A 20,935-nucleotide genomic window follows, 5' to 3' on the forward strand; every position below is an offset into this window, starting at 1 on the left:
CTTTAAATTATCCTCAGTTTCCAAGGCGAGATAATTATATCAATGATTTAAAGTATCTTACCTGGAAATGACCTCATTTTTTTAAAGGAAGGCACAGCTTTTTAAGAAACAAAAATAAATAGGAGTGACCTTATTAAGTTTCCCTTGAAGTTTTTAGTCATTTCATCGTAAAATTACACATAGAAGCTACATAAAAAAGTATAGACTTCAGTTGGCCTACTATCACACACAATTCTATTTTAAATGTTCTCTGAAGGACACCCAGCCATATGGTTTGGCTAGTGAAGCCAACATTGTAGACTCAACACTTGGAAGCAAATCCTTTCTCCTGAGCTCATAACTGAAGAATCATTATAGTTACCTAAACAGTTTTAAAGAAGTCTATACAGGACGTAGCAAATGAACTCTTTATACTACCTACTTATTTCCAATTCATTTTTATGTCAATTTGCATTTAATACTTTCTAGGCATTTAGCCGAATAGAAGAGCTAATGGAAACTCAGATGGACAAGCTACTCATAGTATCCATTGATTGAAGGTCATCATCATTGAGATCAATAATTAAAATTAATTAATAACAGCACCCCTCATAGACCAAAGGCCAGAAAATTCTCTATGCTGGTACTCTATGGCATAAAGGGTAGAGACAGAGGGATTTAAGAACAAGAAGATAAAATTCTACTCTCTTAGGTTAGGAGGCTCCATTTATTAATAGAGCTATTAATAGAACTAAGTGGCAGGCACTCGGACAGTCACATTACATATCACTTTTAAGTACTACAACATCCCTACTTTGTAGAAGTTATCTCCACTTTACAGATGAAAAAACTGAGGCTCAGAAAGGTTCAGTAATTTGTCATTGCTGTGCATCTTGCCTAAGGAATGTTGAGATGCATATCTAGGTCTGTTTGGCTCTCCATTTCCTGCTATTTCCATTCCAGCATGCTGCTTCCTAAAACGTTTCTTATTTGGTGAAGATAATCAGACATGGACAATACTGAAAGAGATATACACAAAGTGGGAGTGTCAGATAATTTGGCGTTGAGATCCTAGAAGGGGATCTGACATTTTATTTGGCTCTCTCTAAAAAAAGAAAAAAAAGAATAAAGATTGTGCCAGGTAGAAGGAAGATAGTCCAGATGGATGTGGTAAAAGATGGTAGAAAGTTCCAGAGGCATGAAATGGCATGGCAGGGGTTGGGGATGTGGGAGGAAAGGAAAATAAAACTGCAGGTCACAACTTTACGCACCATGTGAAGGGCGTATCCTGTGGGCAAGTGAGAGTCTTTACATGATAGTAGCAAAGCTATGACAGAGTCAGATGGGTGGCCTAGAGGGGACAGCCTGCAAAAGGGGAGATGCTTTCACCAGAGATGAGGAGGAACTGGTCAAAGAGAGTAGATTTAAAAGGTAAGGATGAGTGCAATAGATAGTACTTGGTGAGTGAATTTAAGGGTGAAGAAGAGGAGAGAGAACAATAAGAATTAACATTCATGGCATCCTTTCTGTCCATGAGGTGCTGTGCTTAGCTTTAACAATCTACATCTTTGAAACCACATAAGTCCATGAGAGGAGTATCTTTATTATTCCCAGTCTATATGGAAAAAAGTAACACCTAGAAGTCTCAGTATCAGCTAGCAAATTATAGAAAACTTGAATGCAGGCGATTTGACTACATGATCTTTTGATTTTTACTATTGCATCTTTTGACTCACTGGATGAGTCCAAGGTTTTCTTTCATTCACTAGGACAGGGACCGGGAAGAGATGAAATGTGTATAGAGAGACTGATTGAGATCAACATTGTACATTGCGAATTTGACTTTCTTACAGAACATACAGGTGGAAATATCTGGTTAAATAAAGAATTGGAAGGAGAACAGGAAACTAAAGGTAAAGAAGGTATCATTATACAGAGAGAGGTTAAAACCGAGGGCTCACATAAGTGTGTTGGTGGAAGGTGGATGGTGACAAGGATAGATGGTGTAAAGACTACTCCCCATTTGAAAATAAATAAGTACATACAGACATAGAACCTTCTAAAAACTCAATCCTATAAACTCAAGCAGTCTTTATTTGCAATGATGCCTTTTGTGACTTTTTGTTCTAGTGTGAGAGATATTTGCCTGACTTCTCAAAATCATTGCCTTATTGGAATGTGAAGAGTTGTTCTCCCCAAACTCTAGGTCCAGAGAGCGCTGGGCTTCTCTAGAAGGTCACCATTACTGATGTTCATAAATTTGTCTGAACTGGACCTTTAAGCATCCACGTCTTAAGATTCTTGTGAACAAATATGTTTTCAAGAGGGAAGAACAATATTGTAAAAATTAGAAACAAAATAGTTTGCTTCTTCCAAATGTGTCTCTTTCTCCTTCGGGTCTATCCACTCCATACCCAGCTCTTGTGGCACTGCCTCTGCCAGCAGTCCTGTGGACAGAATCCCAGGTGACAACAGAACAGTGGGCCTGAGCTAGAGAAAAGTGTCACTATACGGCACATACTCTTAACTGAGGGGTCACGGTCACACCATCACACTGCCTGCATTGCAAAGTGCTTTCTGGAGGATGAAGGAAAAGTCTGAGTGGACAAGAAGTGTTCCTGTGGCACAGTGCAGCAAGCATTGTTTCCCCATCTCCAAACAGTGGGAAGAGCTTTTTTGGAAACCATCTAGCAGTTACAGAGACTCAGTCCAGAAAGTCAGAGTAATTCATGACATGACTCATTAAGTGCTTGTACCATTTCCCCCCCTAAAAATGCAGTCTGCACAGGAGACATGCATCTGTGGAACTGGCCAGGTAGACAATAGGCCTTGAGAAGGGGACTATTTTACAAAATCCAAAATTTTCTGTGTCAGGATACCTCAAAAGAAAACTGAGCAGTGTCGAGGGAAGAATTTCAAGAGCAAATCAAAGGTTTCTGGTGATTCTATTGTATTTTATAAAACCATTACATTTCTCTTTTTGGTCATGGCGAGGTCTATTGGCACAAACAGCACAGCCACAAAGTATTCTTTTGATTTTAATAACTCATCTGATATATATTTATATATATTTATATATCTGCTCATCTTCATTTCCTCAGCAAGAGGGGAAATAAAAATATTGATCTATAAAATAAGCTGATGAGAACACAATGCCAAAAATAGCTTATGTTAAGTGCAAGGGGTGAAGCTTGAAAGCAAGCTAAATTGCAACGACATATTGGTTTAACATTTTAAATACAAGACTTGCAATAAAATAATTCTTGAGATATGCTTCTCATTTTTAGTTTACTTTTTAAAAACTACTCTCTATACACAAATCCAGTTGTAACACTTGACAGTAGCATTATGGGGCATGATAGAACTTTGGTACACATTGCAGATATGGATGGGTAATGTCTGTAAATGATATTCCTTCACCAGTTAGAGCACTGTACAGCAAGGAACCAGCCACCTGATCCCGTAGAATGTTCCCACCAGAACCGCAGAGCCCTTCCAGATCCATTGGAGACAGCGGGAAAAAGTGGGCTCACTGGATCCATATCGTGTTTCCTCTCTCGGTTCTCCTGGGTTCCACTGTCAGCTCCCCAAAAGTGGAAAAAAACTGCTCCATTTCTTTCTGAAGCATGTCGTTTCTTTTCTCTGCATCTTCTTTTGCTCGCTCTGCATTTCGCATTTTGATTTCTATCATTGTGAACTTTTTCCTTTCTTGATCCAGTTCATCATGGAGGCTCATCATTTCTGTTTCCAAAGTCAAGTTTCGCTGTTCTAAGCTAGATAGGATGGGGGAGGGAATACAAGATAAAGCAATTTTATTCACTTGAAATGTGACAGGGATACAAATATTATCTGAACTCTGTCTCTGCAATGCTTAGGAAATTGTAATGGGCCCTTTCAAATCAGTGAGGCTACGTCCAATGATTTAAAAGGTGTTAGTTTCATTCATTCATTCATTCATTCTGCCAGGATGATTTACTATCATTTAAAAAAAATTTAAATTTTTTTTTTGAGAAAGAGAAGTGTTGGGGGGAGGAGCAGAGAGGGAGGGAGACACAGAATCCAAAGCAGCCTCCAGGCTCCAGCTGTCAGCACAGAGCCTGATGTGGAGCTTGAATTCATGAGTCGTGAGATCATAACTTGAGCCTAAGTCAGACTCTTAACCAACTGAGCCACCCAGGTGCCCCAATTTACTATCATTTTAGCAAGAAGACCCCAAGACCTCTCTTGGAGGCACTTAGTCGTCATTTGATTGCGAATGAATGAATGTCAGCACAGAGAAGCCAGAGACTGATATCTGCACAGAATGGCAGAAGCAGAAGGCAGTCTGAACCACAAGGCTTTCTGGAGTCATTTCATGTAATGTTGGCTTTACTAGAAGAAAGGGGGGAAGTGATAAAGTTGGGGGGAAAAGGACATCATATTTGCTTTCTATCAAAGGAAAAACAATGATAGTGAAAATATCATCAAGTGATAGCTTAAGTCTTATGCTAGGAAGTAACTAATCAAAATAAAAGTGGTATAACAATATGAATACCAGAAAAAATTGATTTTTAGCAAAAGCATTATTACAATTGAAGATGAATATTAATGATAAAAAGACTTATTCATCAGGGAGATATAAAAAATTCTGAACTTTATTCACCTATATTCACCTAGTAGTCTAGCCTCAAATTATTCAATATAAAATATAACAAATTTATAAGGAGAAATTGATAAGTCTACAATAACATTAGGAGATTTTTTTCTCAGAAATTATAGATCTGTCTGATAGAAATTAGAAGAAATATAAAAGATTTGAACAACTTGATTAACACACTTGATCTATTAGGCATGGGTAGAATCCCAAACCAATAATAAAAGAATAGTTTTTTTTTTTATTTTTTAATGTTTTATGTTTGGGAAAGAGAGAGAGAGAGAGAGAGAGCATGCAAGCAGGGGAGGGGCAGAGAGAGGGAGACACAGAATCTGAAGCAGGCTCTGAGCTGTCAGTGCAGAGTCCAACATGGGACTCGAACCCACAAACTGTGAGATCATGACCTGAGCCGAAGTTGAATGCCTAACTGACTGAGCCACCAGGCACCCCAAGAATAGTTTTTACCAGGCCAAATAATTGATATCATATAAATGAATCTCTCTGACCACAATACAACAAAGTGAGAAACTAATGTGGGGGGAAAGAACATCAAAATCATGTGTTTAAAAGCTAAAGAGCATGTATCAGTGATTGATAACTAAACAAAGTTAAATAGTATCCATCTATGTATCATCTATCTATGAATTCTATTTCACTTCAATATTGGTGGGGTGTAGTTTAAAAGAAATTGAAAGAGACAAATATGACTCTGAACAGGAATGATCAGAAATTAAATAGAATAGTTAACCTCTTTTTTTTCAATGTTTACTTATTTATTTTTGAGACACAGAGAGAGAGAGAGAGAGAGAGAGGGAGCAAGCAAGGGGCAGAGGGACAGAATCTCAAGCAGGCTCTGCATTGTCAGTGCAAAACCCAACGTGGGGCTCCAACTCACTGTGAGATCATGATCTGAGCCAAAATCAAGAGTCAGATGCTTAACCAACTGAGCCAGCCAGGTGCCCCTAGAATAGTTAACCTCTTCTATTTCTGTGGCTTGGGTATGGGGCAGCTCCTCGGCCCCATTTTTCTGTGGCCCTCTCCCTCTGGCTGTCAGACAGGTAGGAATGCTATAGTGAAATTGAGATGGTATTCTATGGGAAAGTTTTATCATTTTATCAAAGTCTCTGAAATGCACTATACATCACAGAACATAAATACGTCACTAATGTTCTCATAAATGAATGTGTATATCGGCAGCCATTCAGAATGATTTTTTTTCCTCTGCTAATACAAGTTTGAAGTGATATCTCTTGCTTCCCAGTGCTAAGTGCTAAGTTATCATCATGCATTGGCAGAAATTCAGAATTCTGGTTGCCAGTGGTTCCAAAAACTACATTCACAAATGAGAGTCTTTCTTCTTATGTAAACCTCCTGCCACTTGGCATTATAAAGAAAAATTCAAACCAAGTTTCTGCTTACCAAGGTTTACAAAAACTACTTTCTAAGAAAGTAATTTTTCAACTTCATGGATAAGTAGTGCTTTAGTTTATATTTACTTTACCAAAGCTCTTGAAAATATATTTCTTTTGGCCTGAAAATTGACAAATGGATTCAAAAAATATTAAAATACATTAAAGTTGACTTTCTGTGTAATGAGGAAGCCATGTGGGGTTTGGAGGCATAGCAGTAATTGAAGCCGGACAAAGAATGGTGTTCACTGCCATGAGGACCCTAGGACACCCACACAGGAGGAGGGCCACCAAGTCACACAGTCTGAATCTGGGGTGGAGACCACAGATGGGCAACTGCATGCTGAACTGAGCCTTGGGTCTTCTCCTACTTGAGAATTAAATCTCCTACATTATGCTGAAAGGAGAACATAAAAACCATCAAGTTTGTAATGTCCGTAACCCTAGTAAAAACACGGGGTGGTGACATTCTGGTTTCTGGCACAGGGTTCTGTTTGTGAGCCCTGGGCTCCATTGTCTGTATTCCCGCCTTTCAAGTCCACGGAAACATCTGACAAATGATCCTGCCTAGATTGCTTCCCTAGAGAAGATGCTAGGTAAACGTCTACCTTGATCATCTTATTAGTAGATGTAAACTGATATAAATTAGGTTTTACTGTAAGTGCTTCCTTATAAATTGTAGTTTTTGCTCCTTGTTTCAGGCCATAATTTCCCTTGTCCATATGAATGCACATCATGTCATTGTTTTTCTCAAAAATCTCCAGGGATTCTAATCTCAGAATAAAAGCCAGACTTAAGGGGCACCTGGGTGGCTCAGTTAGTTAAGTGTCTGACTTCGGCTCGGGTCATGATCTCAGGGTTTGTGAGTTTGAGCCCTGGATTGGGCTCTGGGCTGACAGTGCAGAGTCTGCTTGGGATTCTCTCTCTGTGTCTGCCTCTCCCTTGCTCTCTGTGTCTCTCAGAAATAACTTGCTCTTCCCCCAAATGTCTGCACAGCGTCCTCTTCGACTTCCTGTAAGACCCTGCACATGACCTTGCACCTCACCAATGCTTCTTACCCTCTACCCTGCATTAGTCTTCTCCTTAGCATCTGATCTATTCTACTACTTGATCTGTCTCTGTAGTAGAATGGAAGCAGGTTCCACGAGGGCTGAGTTTTGGCCTATTTTATTCACTGCTGAATCTTCAGGGCCTAGAGTGGAGCCTGGAAGAGTGCAGACACTCTCTCAGCATTCAACTATGAAAAGAATGAAAAAGAAAGGTCTGTTTATTTTGATACTTTTTCTTCACCCTCATTTCATCCTCTTTCCATCAGTGAAAACAGGCTCCTTACTTTCCATTTATCCTCGCCCCTCTCTTTCCAGCCCTTAACACAAACCCACACATTTACTAGCAGAAGATAGCACCATGGAGCACCTATTCTGTGCCAGGGACAAGGCTCAATGATTTCTTACATGCTTTTGAGGTAAAACCTACTCATATTTATGTTTTTCACAGTACAAACCTAAAGCGCAAAGAGATGAAGCAAACTGTCCCCAAATCCCACAGCTGACAAATGGTGAAGCCTGGACTTGAACTTAGGTCTGTGACTCTGGAGCCAGCATGTTTAGCCCCTTGTGTGAACCTGTCCTGCAGTAGGGGGCTGTCGGGGCCTCTCTGGCAGTTAGGAGCTCCAGATTTTCCTCACCTCTTTATCCTGGACTCATACTCTATCTTCTGTTTGGTCATCTCCTGTTTCAGGCTGGACACTAAACTGTGCAGGGCACTGTGGTTGCTGGTGTTGTTGCCCACAAACGTCTCACTGTTGTCGCTGCTGCTGGTGGCACGACTGCTTCGACCTCCCACACTCCTCCGGTCACTTTTGTTTTCATAGTCCCCAGGGTGGGAGAGGTCATCCTGTGGGGGCCCATCCAAAACAGGGTCCTCAAAATTACTCCCGTAAAAGTCTTGCTCTGGGCAGGTGGTGGTGGAAGAGCGACAGGAGTTGGAATTCTCCGGGAGGGAGATTTCACAGGAGGAAGTGGACCAGGTGGCGCTGTCGACACTCTGCTTGTCATCAAGGTTCATCATGGAGAACTGCTGATGGACATTATCATAGGTGGAGAGTCTGTTGTGCTGGCCTGACTCCCCTGCTTGTTCTTTCTGCTTGTTATCCCTCAGGGTCACGTAGCCATTGGGCAGCCAGCTCATGCTGCGACCGTTCACGGGGTTCCCAAGCATGTCGGGGTTCAAAATGCCCATTCTCACCGTTCCATTCTGTACACTGTGGGTGCCCATTTTGGTACCAGACCCCTTCAGTGAAGAGGTCCTTCTGGCCTGTAAGCTCCCATTGGGAGTGGTTTGGGTTTTCTCCAGGCCTTCGGCATTACTGCTGCTGAAGGACCCATTGGTGACTATCCCACTGCCCTTATTGAAGGCAGGATTCTTTTTGACCATAAGAGGGGGGCTTCTAGAGACGTCCAGCTTGTGAACGCTGTTCCTTGGGCTGTTGGTTTTACTACCTGGTAGAGCTGTGGGGGATCCATTATCCACACCACTTCTCTGGGGAGACTCGGACTTGTCCCAAGAGCACCGCCTACCAGGACTGTCCTTGGTATTATTGTTCTCCTTATTCTGTAGCTGGCCCATGGTGGCTTTCTTCTGAATTTCATTGTTGTTATTGCTCGTGCCATCTTGGGGTTTGCTTTGCAGTTCTGCATCTTTGGGGAAGAGGCGATCATGTTTGCTAATCATCATTGACATCAACTGCTGGACCACCACCGTGCCTGGAATTGCATAGAAAACACAGCAGTTTATTTTCCAATTTGAACGTGACTCTTAAAGAACCACATTCAGATGAACATTCAACATTTTTAGTAGTAGTATACGATGAACTGTACCTAGCACTTTACTTTCATTAGTTTAGTCAGATTTTAAAACAAATCAATGAATAGGTAGTTATTATCACTGTATTGTAAATGTTAAGTAACTTGACCAAGGTCACAAAGCTATTAAGGAGCAGATTCAGGGCTTGAAACCAGAGTTAGTTGGTACCAAAGAACAGGCTTTTAATCATTATGCACAATTTCTTGCAAGTTTGAGATTTAATTATGAGAAATCTTCCTTAGGAGGAGGTCAGCGTGATGTCTCATCTGACAACTGCCTGAAACCATCAAGACATTTTAGTAGCATTTCTAAGTGGGACCCTATATGATCTCTGGTGGATACATGGTCTGTCTTTCTCATGTAGCAAGATACTGAAGTTCTTTTTTTTTTCTTTTCAAATTTTTATTTAAATTCTATTAAGTTCACATGCTATATGCAATATTGGTTTCAGGAGCAGAATTCAATGATTCATCACTTACATGCAACATCCAGTGCTCAACATAACAAGTGCCTTCTTAATACCTATGCATCTAGCCCATCTCCTACCCACCTCCTTCCATCAACTCTCAATTTGTTCTCTATCTTTAAGAGTTTCTTATGCTTTGTTTCTCTCTCTCTCTCTTTTTTCTCCCCCCCCAAGTTCATCTGTTTTGTTTCTTAAATTTTATGTGTAAGTGAAATCATGTTATTTGTCTTTCTCTGACTGACTTATTTTGCTTAGCATAATACAGTCTAGCTTCATCCACATAATTGCAAATGGCAAAATTTCATTCTTATTGATGGCCGACTATTATTCCATTATATATGTGCGTGTATTATTGTATCCTTTAGGTAAATACCTAATAGTGCAATTGCTGGATGGTACGGTAGTTCTATTTTTAGCGTCTTGAGGAACCTCCATACTGTTCTCCAGAGTGACTGCATCAGTTTGCATTCCTTCACAGTGTAAGAGGGTTCCCCTTTCTCCACATCCTCGCCAATACCTGTTTTTTCTTGTGCTGTTAATTTTAGCCATTTTGACAGGTGTGAGGTGGTATCTCATTGTGGTTTTGATTTGTATTTCCCTAATGAGGAGTGGTGTTGAGCATCTTTTCAAATCAGCCATCTGGATGTCTTCTTTGGAAAAGTGTTCTCTATCTTTAGGAGTTTCTTAAATGGATTTCTTAGATGGATTATTTGTTTTTTGGGTGTTTAATCTGATAAATTCTGCTTTTTTTAACTTTGTAATAAGTTTTTTTAATTTTATTTTTTATTTTTAAAAATTTACATCCAAATTAGTTAGCATATAGTGCAACAATGATTTCAGGAGTAGACTTCTTAGTGCCCCTTCCCCGTTTAGCACATCCCACCTCCCACAACCCCTCCAGTAACCCTCAGTTTGTTGAGTCTCTTCTGTTTTGTCCCCCTCCCTGTTTTTATATTATTTTTGTTTCCCTTCCCTTATGTTCATCTGTTTTTTTCTCTTAAAATGAATGAATGAAGTCATGATTTTTGTCTTTCTCTGACCGACTAATTTCGTTTAGCATAATACCCTCCAGTTCCATCCACGTAGTTGCAAATGGCAAGATTTCATTCTTTTTGATTGCTAAGTAATACTCCATTGTATGTGTGTGTGTATACACACACACACACACACACACACACACACCACATTTTCTTTATTCATTCATCCATCGATGGACATTTGGGCTCTTCCATACTTTGGCTATTGTTAATAGTGCTGCTATAAACATGGGGGTGCATGTGTCCCTTCAAAACAGCACACCTGTATCCCTTGGATAAGTGCCTAGTAGTGCAATTGCTGGGTCGTAGGGTAGTTCTATTTTTAGTTTTTTGAGGAACCTCCATACTGCTTTCCAGAGTGGCTGCACCAGCTTGCATTCCCAAAGATACTGAAGTTCTATACGACTTTTGTCACTATTCAAAAGCTTTAAGGCATTTTAAGTGACATCAGCCAGAATGGTAAAATGAAGATCTCCAAAAATCCTCATCTCCATAAAAGCAACTGACACATGTGTTATGAATCAACATTTTTAGGAATCTGTAAATTAAAGACTTGGTGCAGTCTGGAGAGTGTTTATTCAAGAAAACTAGTTGACTCTCAGTAAGAACAGCAACCTCTGTGGTGTTTTACCTTTCTTCCCATCCTTTTCTCCCTAGATTTGCAACAGCCTTGAAAACTAATAGCCTAAAATCACAGTGAGAACCAGCAGCTTGGAAGATCCTGCCATGAGCAGAACAGGGTTGGAATTCCAAAGCTCCATTACCAGATATTGTCATTGTTTGACATACTTGGTGGTTCCCTTGAAGACCCCACTCACAATGCACATCTTTATTTGATCTGACTAGTAATTTGACCAGTATGAAGAGCATTCTTCTCAGGAGCATTTGTCAAAAATAATGAGGCACTTTTGTTTAATAATATCATGGCTGCCCGAAGCAATGGATAACAGGATATCTAATGGATAAGACAGTAGGCTGTCTTAAAAAGACACAAAGCTTAAAAGGAAAATCTGAGGAATGAGATTTCCACAGGAGGTAAAGCTTGGATCTATTCCTGGGAATCTGGAAGACTACATGAATGTTTAAGGTTATGTGTATGTCTACAGCTATGTGCATGTTCACACAGAAATTAGGAGTCCCTAGTCTCTCACCTCTGGCTTATCTTGAGGATCTGCATGAGGAGAAACTGAAGGCTACTGCAGAGTTGTAAACTACCTGGCTGAATGTCGAAGGTTTGCCGCAACATGCATACAGAGCATTTTGGTAAAAGATGGGAGACTTATTGGCCTATGAAATTTAAGGAAATATTTGCCAATAATTAGTTGACAACTAAGCAAACCAAGCAGAGACTTCAGTGGCCACAAATGGCAAAGAATATAGACTTTATAGAATTAGTCCAGAAAAATCACTAAACAAATAACAACAAACCCTAGGAGGGGGAGAATCTGATATCCAATGTTCTCATTATTATATTATTAAAAATGTTCAGTTTTTGGGGCGTCTAGGTGGCTCAATAGGTTAAGCGTCCGATTTCAGCTCAGGTCATGATCTCACAGTTCATGAGTTCGAGCTCCACATCGGGCTCTGCGCTGACAGCTCAGAGCTTGGAGCCTGCTTTGGATTCTGTCTCCCTCTCTCTCTGCCCCTCCCCTGCTCACGCTCTGTTTCAAAAATAAATAAACATTAAAAAATTTATTTTAAAAATGTTCAGTTTTCAACAAAAATTATGAGACATGCAAAGAATAAAGACATTATGGCCCATATACAGGAAAAAACAAACTCTGAGGAAGCCTAGACATGGCACTCACTAGACAAAGACTTTAATTCAGCTATTTTAAATGTATTTTATTTTATTTTATTTATTTTTTTAAATGCATTTTAAAAATTAAAGGAAACCATACCTAAAGAAACCAGATGAAAGTGAAAATAATGTCTCACCAAATAGAGTGTATCAATAAAGAGAAACTACAAAAATGAACAAAATAGATATCCTGGAGTTGGAATTTATAATAAGTGAAATGAAAAAAAAATCAGTAGAGGGAATTAACAGCAGATTTGAGCAGGCAGAAGAAAGAATTGGTACACCTGCTGACAAATCAGTAGAGGTTACCCAATCTGAGGAGCATAAAAGAAAAAGAATAAAGAAAAATAAACAGAGCCTCAGAGACCTGTGGGACACCATAACGTATGCCATCATATGCCCGATGGTAGTACCGGAAGGACAGTCCCAGAGAAGAAAGAATATTTAAAGAAAGAGCTGCTGAAAATGTCCCATTTTGATGAAAACCATGATGTGTATATCCAAAAACTCAGCAAATTCCAAGCTAGGTAAATGCAAAAGGATCCAAACCTAGACTCATCATAGTCAAGCTGTCTTAAACCCAAAACAAAGAAAGAATCCTGAAAGTAGCAACAAAGAAGCAACTCATGCACAAGGGACCCTTAGTAAGATGAACAGCTGATTTCTCATCATTTCTCATTGTCAGAAGGAAATGGGATAAAATATTCAAAATGTTGAAATAAAGACTGTCAGGTGAGAATTCTATATTCAACAAACCTATGTCTCAAAATGGAGGAGAAATAAAGACATTTCTAGATAAACAAAAACTGAGAGAATCTGTTACTACCAAACCTTGTTCAACCTAATTGGGTTCAAACTCACAAACTGTGAGATCATGACCTGAGCTAAAAGCAAGAGCTGGACACTTAACCGACTAAGCTACCCAGGGGCCCAGAGTCAGGGCATTTTAGACGATTAAAAGACCTTTGAGAAAGAAAATAATTCTCTTACACATATTAAAATACTATGATTTCCATTTGATTCTCATATTTTCACTATGCACTGTAAAGTATGAATTAGAAATGAATAACAGGTTTCAGACAGAAAAATAGACACTAAAGGACAAAAATGTTGACTTATTATTAAAATTTTTTTAAACATTTATTATTTTGAGAGAGAGAGAGAGAGAGAGAGAGAGTGAGAGAAAGACAGAGAGACAGAGTGCAAACGGGGGAGGGGCAGAGAGAGAGGGAGACACAGAATCCGAAGGAGGCTTCAGGCTCTGAGCTGTCAGCACAGAGCCCAACACAGAGCTCAAACTCATGGACCCAGAGATCATGACCTGTGCTGAAGTTGGACGCTTACCCAACTGAGCCACCCAGGTGCCCCAAAGTTGGTCTATTATTAAAAGCAGCAATTGATTAAAAAATCAGTGGATTTTTATGGTTTTATGGCATATTATCTGAAATCTCAAAATGTATTTTCACATATTCCTCACTGACTTACAAGCTGAGCTCCCCATCCCTTACAACTGGCTGACACCATTAAACAGGCTTCTCAACTAATTTCCTAACTCGGAGCCCCTTCTCCCTCAATAATATAAGACTTATTAAGTATTAACTTATTCATGTGCCCACAATAAAGTGGTAATAGGTTAATGTAAACCTCAATCATCTTTGCCTTAGCTTGAACTATACTAATTTGATGTGTTAATTGGGGTTTATATGATGTTGGTAAAAGCTCCTGGGAATAGTCTCTGAGAAATAAACATAGCAAAACAACTAAAATGTAAATGTAGTTTCTACATAAATGTAAATGTAGTTTACATTATGTTAGTTAATGTAGTAAATGTAGTTAGTAAATGTAGTTTCTACATAAAATACCTAAATTGAGATTTGGTAAGGAAAATGATGACAAGGGCTTTTGACAATGCAGATTTCTGCCGAAACAGCTACTAATTGTGTAGCTGTCAGAGAGTAGAGGCCTGATATGGAGTGAGGCCACTCTTCAGCTTGAAGCAACGCCTCAGCAAAATTTGACTCTGTATAATTCAAAATCATATTCTGAATATTAAAAAAATGTGTTAAATCCATCTGAATCCTGCACACTTTTGTGATCATCCAAAACTTAACGATATATTTAGATCAAGAATCTTCAATGTGCCAGGTCTGATGCTGGGCCAGTGTTGCTCAAACATTAATGTTCACTAAAATTTCCTGGAGATTCTGTTCAAATGTAGGCATTAAGCGGGCCATAAAATTTTACATTTCTAACCAGCTCCCAGATGACACCAGTAATGACAGAATAATATAACTGACATCATCTGGAAGCTCCAAAACTGCAGATCTGAATAGAACGTACATGTTAACAATATCCCCAGGTGATTCCTATGTCTGTTAGAGTTTGAGAAACACTGTGTTTGGTGGAGATATTTCACTTATATCTCTTAAGTTTCTCAAAAGGCTATGAGATAGGACTTAAAATTTTTCAAATGAAGTTCAAATTGAGGTTCTGAGAGGTTAAGCTGTTTGTTCAAGGCCACATAGATGATAAATGACCAAAGTTACCAGTTTTATACTTCATCTTTTTACTCCAAAGCATGCACTCATCCTATTATGTTTCAGCTCTTGGAATTTAAACTGTTGTAGTATCAAGTAAACTTGGGGTTGTTCTAAATAAGAAACCAAATAGGGGCACCTGGGTGGCTCAGTTGGTTAAGTGTCTGACTTCAGCTCAGGTCACGATCTCATGGCTCGTGAGTTTGAGCCCTGCATCAGGCTCTGTGCTGACAGCTCAGAGCCTGGAGTCTGCTTCAGATTCTGTGTCTCCCTCTCTCTTTGCCCCTCCCCAACTATCATCCTGTTTCCGTCTGTCTGTCTCTCTCTCAGAAATCAATAAACATTAAAAAAAAAAGAAACTAAATAAAAGACATCTATTGAATCAGAGTTGTGGAAGAAAAATGACTCAATAAAATTAATGGTATCATAAACCCATCTTTCCTTTTGAAGCAACCTCTGACTTTGTCATCCCAGTTTCAGTGCATATAGGAGTGAATCTGACGAAAAAATTTTAATCGAGTTAAAATGGCTGTCAACAATGTCGCTATGTACTATGTAAAGACATGTGTACTTAGTCCTATTTTACTATTTGCTCACATGACAGACACACTTTCAAATATTAGCAGCCTCTATTATATATGACTTTGCCTAGTACTTTGGGAAAATGGAGCTTTTTCCCATCACTGGAATATTAACATTTGAAGCATTTCTGCTTCTCACTATAGCTATGAACTATGTGGGGTATTTAATTCATCAAAGAGAGATATTCCCAAGGTCTCCGTGATGAGTCTGTGAATAGCCATGCCAAAGTTACCTGCCACAATTATAGAGTGAGTGTCAGGACCCGAGCAATTTAGAAATCTCCTTCTTCTATCTTGGGAGGCTTTGCTTTCATCTAGTCTCAAGAATAATAAATGGCAATAGTTCTTGTAAAGGGACTTTCTTTCAATTTTTATATCTATATAGGATAGACTAGCTTAGTAATGATGAAGTATGTGTCACTATATACTCTATCTTTTTTCCTTTTTATTTCCTCCTGTCATTCTCTTCCTTAGGATGCTAATGAAAAACATGAAGCCCAAATAATGAGGTCAGAGTTGTTATAGTCACCAGCCCATTCTGAAGAGTCCAAGCAGATTTGGGGTGTTCCACTGAGCTACATGATCCAGAAATTCCCCCTGGCTCGTATACTTTTATAAAGGTTGAATTTAAATATCACATTATAGGCACTTCTTCATGAGAATTGGATAAGAATTCAATTTTCCTTGCAAGGTAACTACGCACATTAAGATACACTTACATGTACACAGAAATATATGGCAGTGTTCTATGAAAGGTAGTTTCAACTTGTATTTTTTGCAACGAATAATCTTGTATATGTGTAATTTTGTACATGTACAGATATATGATGAATTTTGATAAGTGACAGTTCTGGAAATACCATCTAATCACGAAATAGACAATTCCCTTGTGCCTATTTGTAGCCGATTCCCTACCCACACTTCCCAACCATGACAACCACTGATATGCTTTCTAATTCTATAGTTTTTCTTTTTTTAGAATTTCATATAAATGGAATTATACCATATGAAGTCTTTTGTGTCTAGGCATTTCTCACTTAGTGTAATACTTTTGACATTTATCCATATTATTGCATGCATCAACAGTTCATTCTTTTTATTGCTGGGTAGTATTCCATTTTATGAGTGTACCCAAAATTGTTTATGCACTAATTGATCGACAATTGGTCTGTTTTCAGATTGGAGCTATTAAATATGAAATAAAGTTGATATGAACATTAAAGTTTTGGTTGAACATGTTTTATTTCTATGTGGGTAAATATTAGCACACTGCTCTGCTGGGTCTTATAGTTAGTAAATAATTAAGTTTGTAAGAACCCACCTACCTCTGGCAAAATGGCCCAAACATTTTATATTTCTACCAGCCAAACTTAACATTTTCAGTCTTAATTTTATACTTTGTAGAGGATGTGGAATAGTAGTTCATTACAGCTTAAATTTGCATTTCCCTAATGACTAAAAATGCTGAACATCTTTCCATGTGTTATTTGCTATTTCTTTATCTTTGATGAAATGTCTAATTCAGATCTTTCACCCATTTTTTTCATTGGGTTCGTTGTCTTATTATTTCTATGAGTTATTTATATACTTTTAAAACAAATTCTTTAATCAAATATTTGATTCACAATATATCCCCATTCCTGTGACCTGGGTTTTTGTTCTCTTAAGGATATCTTTTTGAAGAGCAAAAGTTTTAATTTTGATAAAGTCCAACTTATCAACTTATTTTTATGGTTAGAGATTTTTATGTCCTAGTAAGTCTTTGACTAACACAAAGTCATAAGATTTTTTTCTCTTCTGTTTTCCTCTCTAAGTTTTATGCTTTTAGCTCTTACATTTAGGTCTATGAACATTTCAAGTTAATTTTCTGAGTGATGTCACGTAAGGATAGAGGACTATTTAATGAATACGCAATTTTTCCAGCATCATTTGTTGAAATGACTATTCCTTTCCCACTGAACTAACTTGGCACATATGTCAAAAACAAATGATGATGTGTGTGCGTCTATTTCTGGGCTCTCTTTTCTATTGATCTCTATGTCTCTCTTTATATTGGTAAGACACTATCTTGATTATTTGTGGTATTATATTGAGTCTTAAATCAAGTATCATATTTCAACTCTGTTTTCCCTTTCAAGTTGTTTTTGCTATTCTAGATAATTTTTATTTCCATGTAAGGTTTACCTTCAGATTGTCAATTTCTACAAATAAATTTTTTTCTGGATTTTTTTGTGAGAATTATATTGAGACTATAGGTAAACTTTAAGAACACTAATATCTTATTGATTTTGACAATTCTAATTGATGAACATAGTATATTTCCTGATTTATATAGTTCTTTTTTCATAAATGTTTAGTAGTTTTCAGGATATGTGTCATGTACATATTTTCTTAAATATATCCCTAATTTTTGACATTTGTGTTGTCCTAAAATTATATCTTTTATTTCAATTTCCAATTGTTCAATGTTAGTGTATAGAAATACAAAGAATTTTTATAAATTGACATTGTATCATGTGACCATTAGTTTATTTATTATAGTAACTTCACTTGTAGATTCTCTAGAATTTTCTATATAAATTATCATGTTGTCTGTGAATAAACAGAGTTCTACATCTTCCTTTCCTAATATGTATGCTTTTTATTCCTTCTTATTACTTTTTGCTCTGGCTAGGATTTCTAGGAGTGGTAGAAGGAGGCAATCTTACCTTATGTCCAATCTTAGGGGGAAAGCATTCCATCTTTCACCAGTAAGTACAATATTCTAACTAAACTTTTTATAGATGAACTTTGTTAGGTTAAGTTCCTTTTATTTCTAATTTGCTAACAATCTTTATCATGAATGGCATTATATTTTGTAAAAAAAATTTTTTTGGTATCCATAGAGATGATTTTTTTTTAATTTACAAAAAAAAAAGATTAAAAAAATTGATTTTTAAATGGCTAACCAAGTTTTCCTTCCTGGGATAATATCCACTGGCCTTGATTTATTATCCTTTGTATATGAAGCTGAAGTCAGGATATTAGGGCCAGAGACTTTAAAATATAGCAAATAAAGTAAGAGTAAAGATTAAATATGATGCCTAGGGAACCTATTTGGTTGATAAAACTGTCAAGAAATGCAAGGAAATGATTGATACAAATGTCTGTGTAGTAAAATAGAGTTATAAGTTAAGTGGGGGAGGAAGATGGAGCAACAGGGCACAAGAGAGAGACTTCTGTGATGCCTAAAATGTTATATTTCTTGACCTAGGTGGTGATTTCTAGAGTATCTGTCTTATATAAATTCACCAACAGGGCACTGGGGTAGCTCAGTCAGTTAAGCATCAGATTCTTGATTTTAGCTCAGGTCATGATTTCATGGTGATAAGACTGATCTCCTGGTCAGGCTCCATGCCCTTCCCATGCACACACGTACCCGCTCTCACTCTCACGCTCTGTCTCTCTCTGTCTCTCTCTCTCTCTCTCTGTCTCTCAAAAAAAAATATATATGTGTGTGTGTATGTGTATATATATACATATATGTATGTGTGTGTATGAGTGTGTGTATATATGTTATTGATGGTTTTCCTTTTCATATGCATTTTATAATAAAAAAAATTTTGAGAAAACAATAAAGTATCTTTAAGCTTCCTATAGCTTCAAATTTTATATTTTCTACTGTCTGCTAAACTCTTCCAAAAGAAATTAAGGTTTCTGGACCAACTAACTATCTTACTGCCAAAAATCTGATGTTAAATTGATATCAGACTAAATATTTGATGAAGGAAATGAAGCTTTCTTTCTTTCTTTCTCATAAGACACAGAAGAATGAAAATCTTAGAATTTTCAAGAAAGGAACAGTATCAGGAATATGTTTTGTTCTAAATAACAGAGTGAAGCTAAAAATAATCATTCTTTCTCTTCCCTTTTCCTTATTAAATTCTTAACTGTTCAATTAGTCCAAACTTTAGAAAACAACGGTATACTAATGGCCATAGGTAAGAAAGGTACTCAAGCAGGAAGGCCTGCTGGAAACAAACAGAAGTAGAAGTTCATTGTGGAAAAGAATCTGAAGCATTTTATAATCTAGAAAACAAGAATTCCCTCATGTTTCAACCCACAGATTAATAAGCAGCATTATCTTACAGAGGACCATATTTTTCTACCTCTTGAAATCAGTCAAGCAAAACCAAAATTAATAAAAATATATTAACAAAATAGTAACTTTTTGAATTTTCTGAAAATTGCATGGGGCTAAAAAAATGAACTAGATATTTCTAGTTCTCTTGCATAATACTTTACGGATGATTTATGGAAACTCCATTTATTCTTGTAAGGCCATCGAGGAATCTTTTAGTAAATTTTTATATTTAGTAAATTCAAAAAATGCCTGACTTTCAAAGAGAAGATTTTGCCTTAGAAGAACTTGAATCCATAAATGGAGTTACCATGGAGTTACTTATTTCCCTAGTTTCCTCAGAGAATAGGTTCAGACCAACCAAAAACCAGGTGATTGTTCTCTTGATGAGAGTGTAAGATAATCATTTACTTACCCTCCATGATGGTCAAAGGATCTTCCACTTTAGGGCGCAGGATATTAGGGCCAAAGACAGTGGCCAAGTTCTGCACACTCATTTTGTTAACTCCAGAATAGGATTGCACTTCATCCAAGAACCTGTTGGATATAAAAACATGAACAAAACAATGGGATCAAACTTGTCAGTGGAAGAAAATGGGTTATCGGGAAATTTATTAACTATAATATGTTCAAATACAATTATGGAGGCAAAATTATTTAGAAACTCAAACATCTCTCAGTCAAATGTGGAGAAAATATATTGCAAATGATTAAGGATCAAACTTGAGGGATCATATCAAATATCACCTTTGGCCTGGCTTGGCTTGGTTTCCTCTGTCAATCACAGAAACAGGTGTGTTTAGATAATGCTAATATGGACTTGAGATTCAGGAATATGGATTTTCTTCCAATCCTTAAATAAAACATTAACTTTATAAATGTATTCAATTCGAGAACTATAAATAAGATCATATGGTATAATCCTTTATTTCAGAGAGGCAGATCAACCCTCTTTGTCAAGTAATTTGTGAGCTTCAAATTTATAGTCTATTAAAAAATGAGATCAAACATGGTTTAAATTAAAACCTTACTTCCACTGATATGAAACATTCTAAGCACAAATTGCTTCAATTTATTAGGTGTTAAAGAATAAGAGGCATGAAATAGACTTTTTCCCGAATGATTTTAGTAGGAGGGATCGTTTCTATAGTCTTTTGGCCTTTTTGCATTCCCCATCCCCCTCTTCATTTCTAGATTTCATGGCTTACTAATTGTACTTATGAGACAAAGAAGAAGTGATAAAAAAGAACTTATTATTATTTAAAATAATATATTTTATGTGTCAGTCATTGTGCTAACTTATTAAATTCTCAGAGAACTCTGTGAGGTAAATGATATGATTATCTCCATTTTACAGATGAGACACATGAGGCACCAGAAAGGTTAAGAATATTCTCCAAGGACACAGAAGTAACAGGTGGCAGACCTGAGATTTGAACCCAGATTGTCTGACTCTAGAGTCTGTGCTCTTGACAACTCCCCTGTGACTTTAAAGAAAGGCCCCTAT

The 20,935-nt window shown here is 37.4% G+C and overlaps 1 protein-coding gene across 9 annotated transcripts in view; it reads right to left on the reverse strand.

Moving 5' to 3' along the window:
* Window positions 1–3,253: 3,253 nt before the first annotated feature.
* ARHGAP24 (Rho GTPase activating protein 24) overlaps window positions 3,254–20,935 on the reverse strand; it is a 516,404-nt gene continuing 498,722 nt past the window's right edge. For all 9 annotated transcript variants that reach the window (XM_047855838.1, XM_047855840.1, XM_047855837.1 and 6 more), the window contains 3 exons: window positions 19,844–19,965; window positions 7,709–8,786; window positions 3,254–3,752 (listed from right to left, as the gene is read on the reverse strand). In XM_047855838.1, coding sequence (XP_047711794.1) covers window positions 3,509–3,752; window positions 7,709–8,786; window positions 19,844–19,965 — 1,444 coding nt within the window. In that variant the 3' untranslated portion in view covers window positions 3,254–3,508. The remainder of the gene's footprint in view (window positions 3,753–7,708; window positions 8,787–19,843; window positions 19,966–20,935) is intronic.

This window comes from Prionailurus viverrinus, chromosome B1 (assembly GCF_022837055.1).
Source record: "Prionailurus viverrinus isolate Anna chromosome B1, UM_Priviv_1.0, whole genome shotgun sequence".
Taxonomy (NCBI): Eukaryota; Metazoa; Chordata; class Mammalia; order Carnivora; family Felidae; genus Prionailurus; species Prionailurus viverrinus.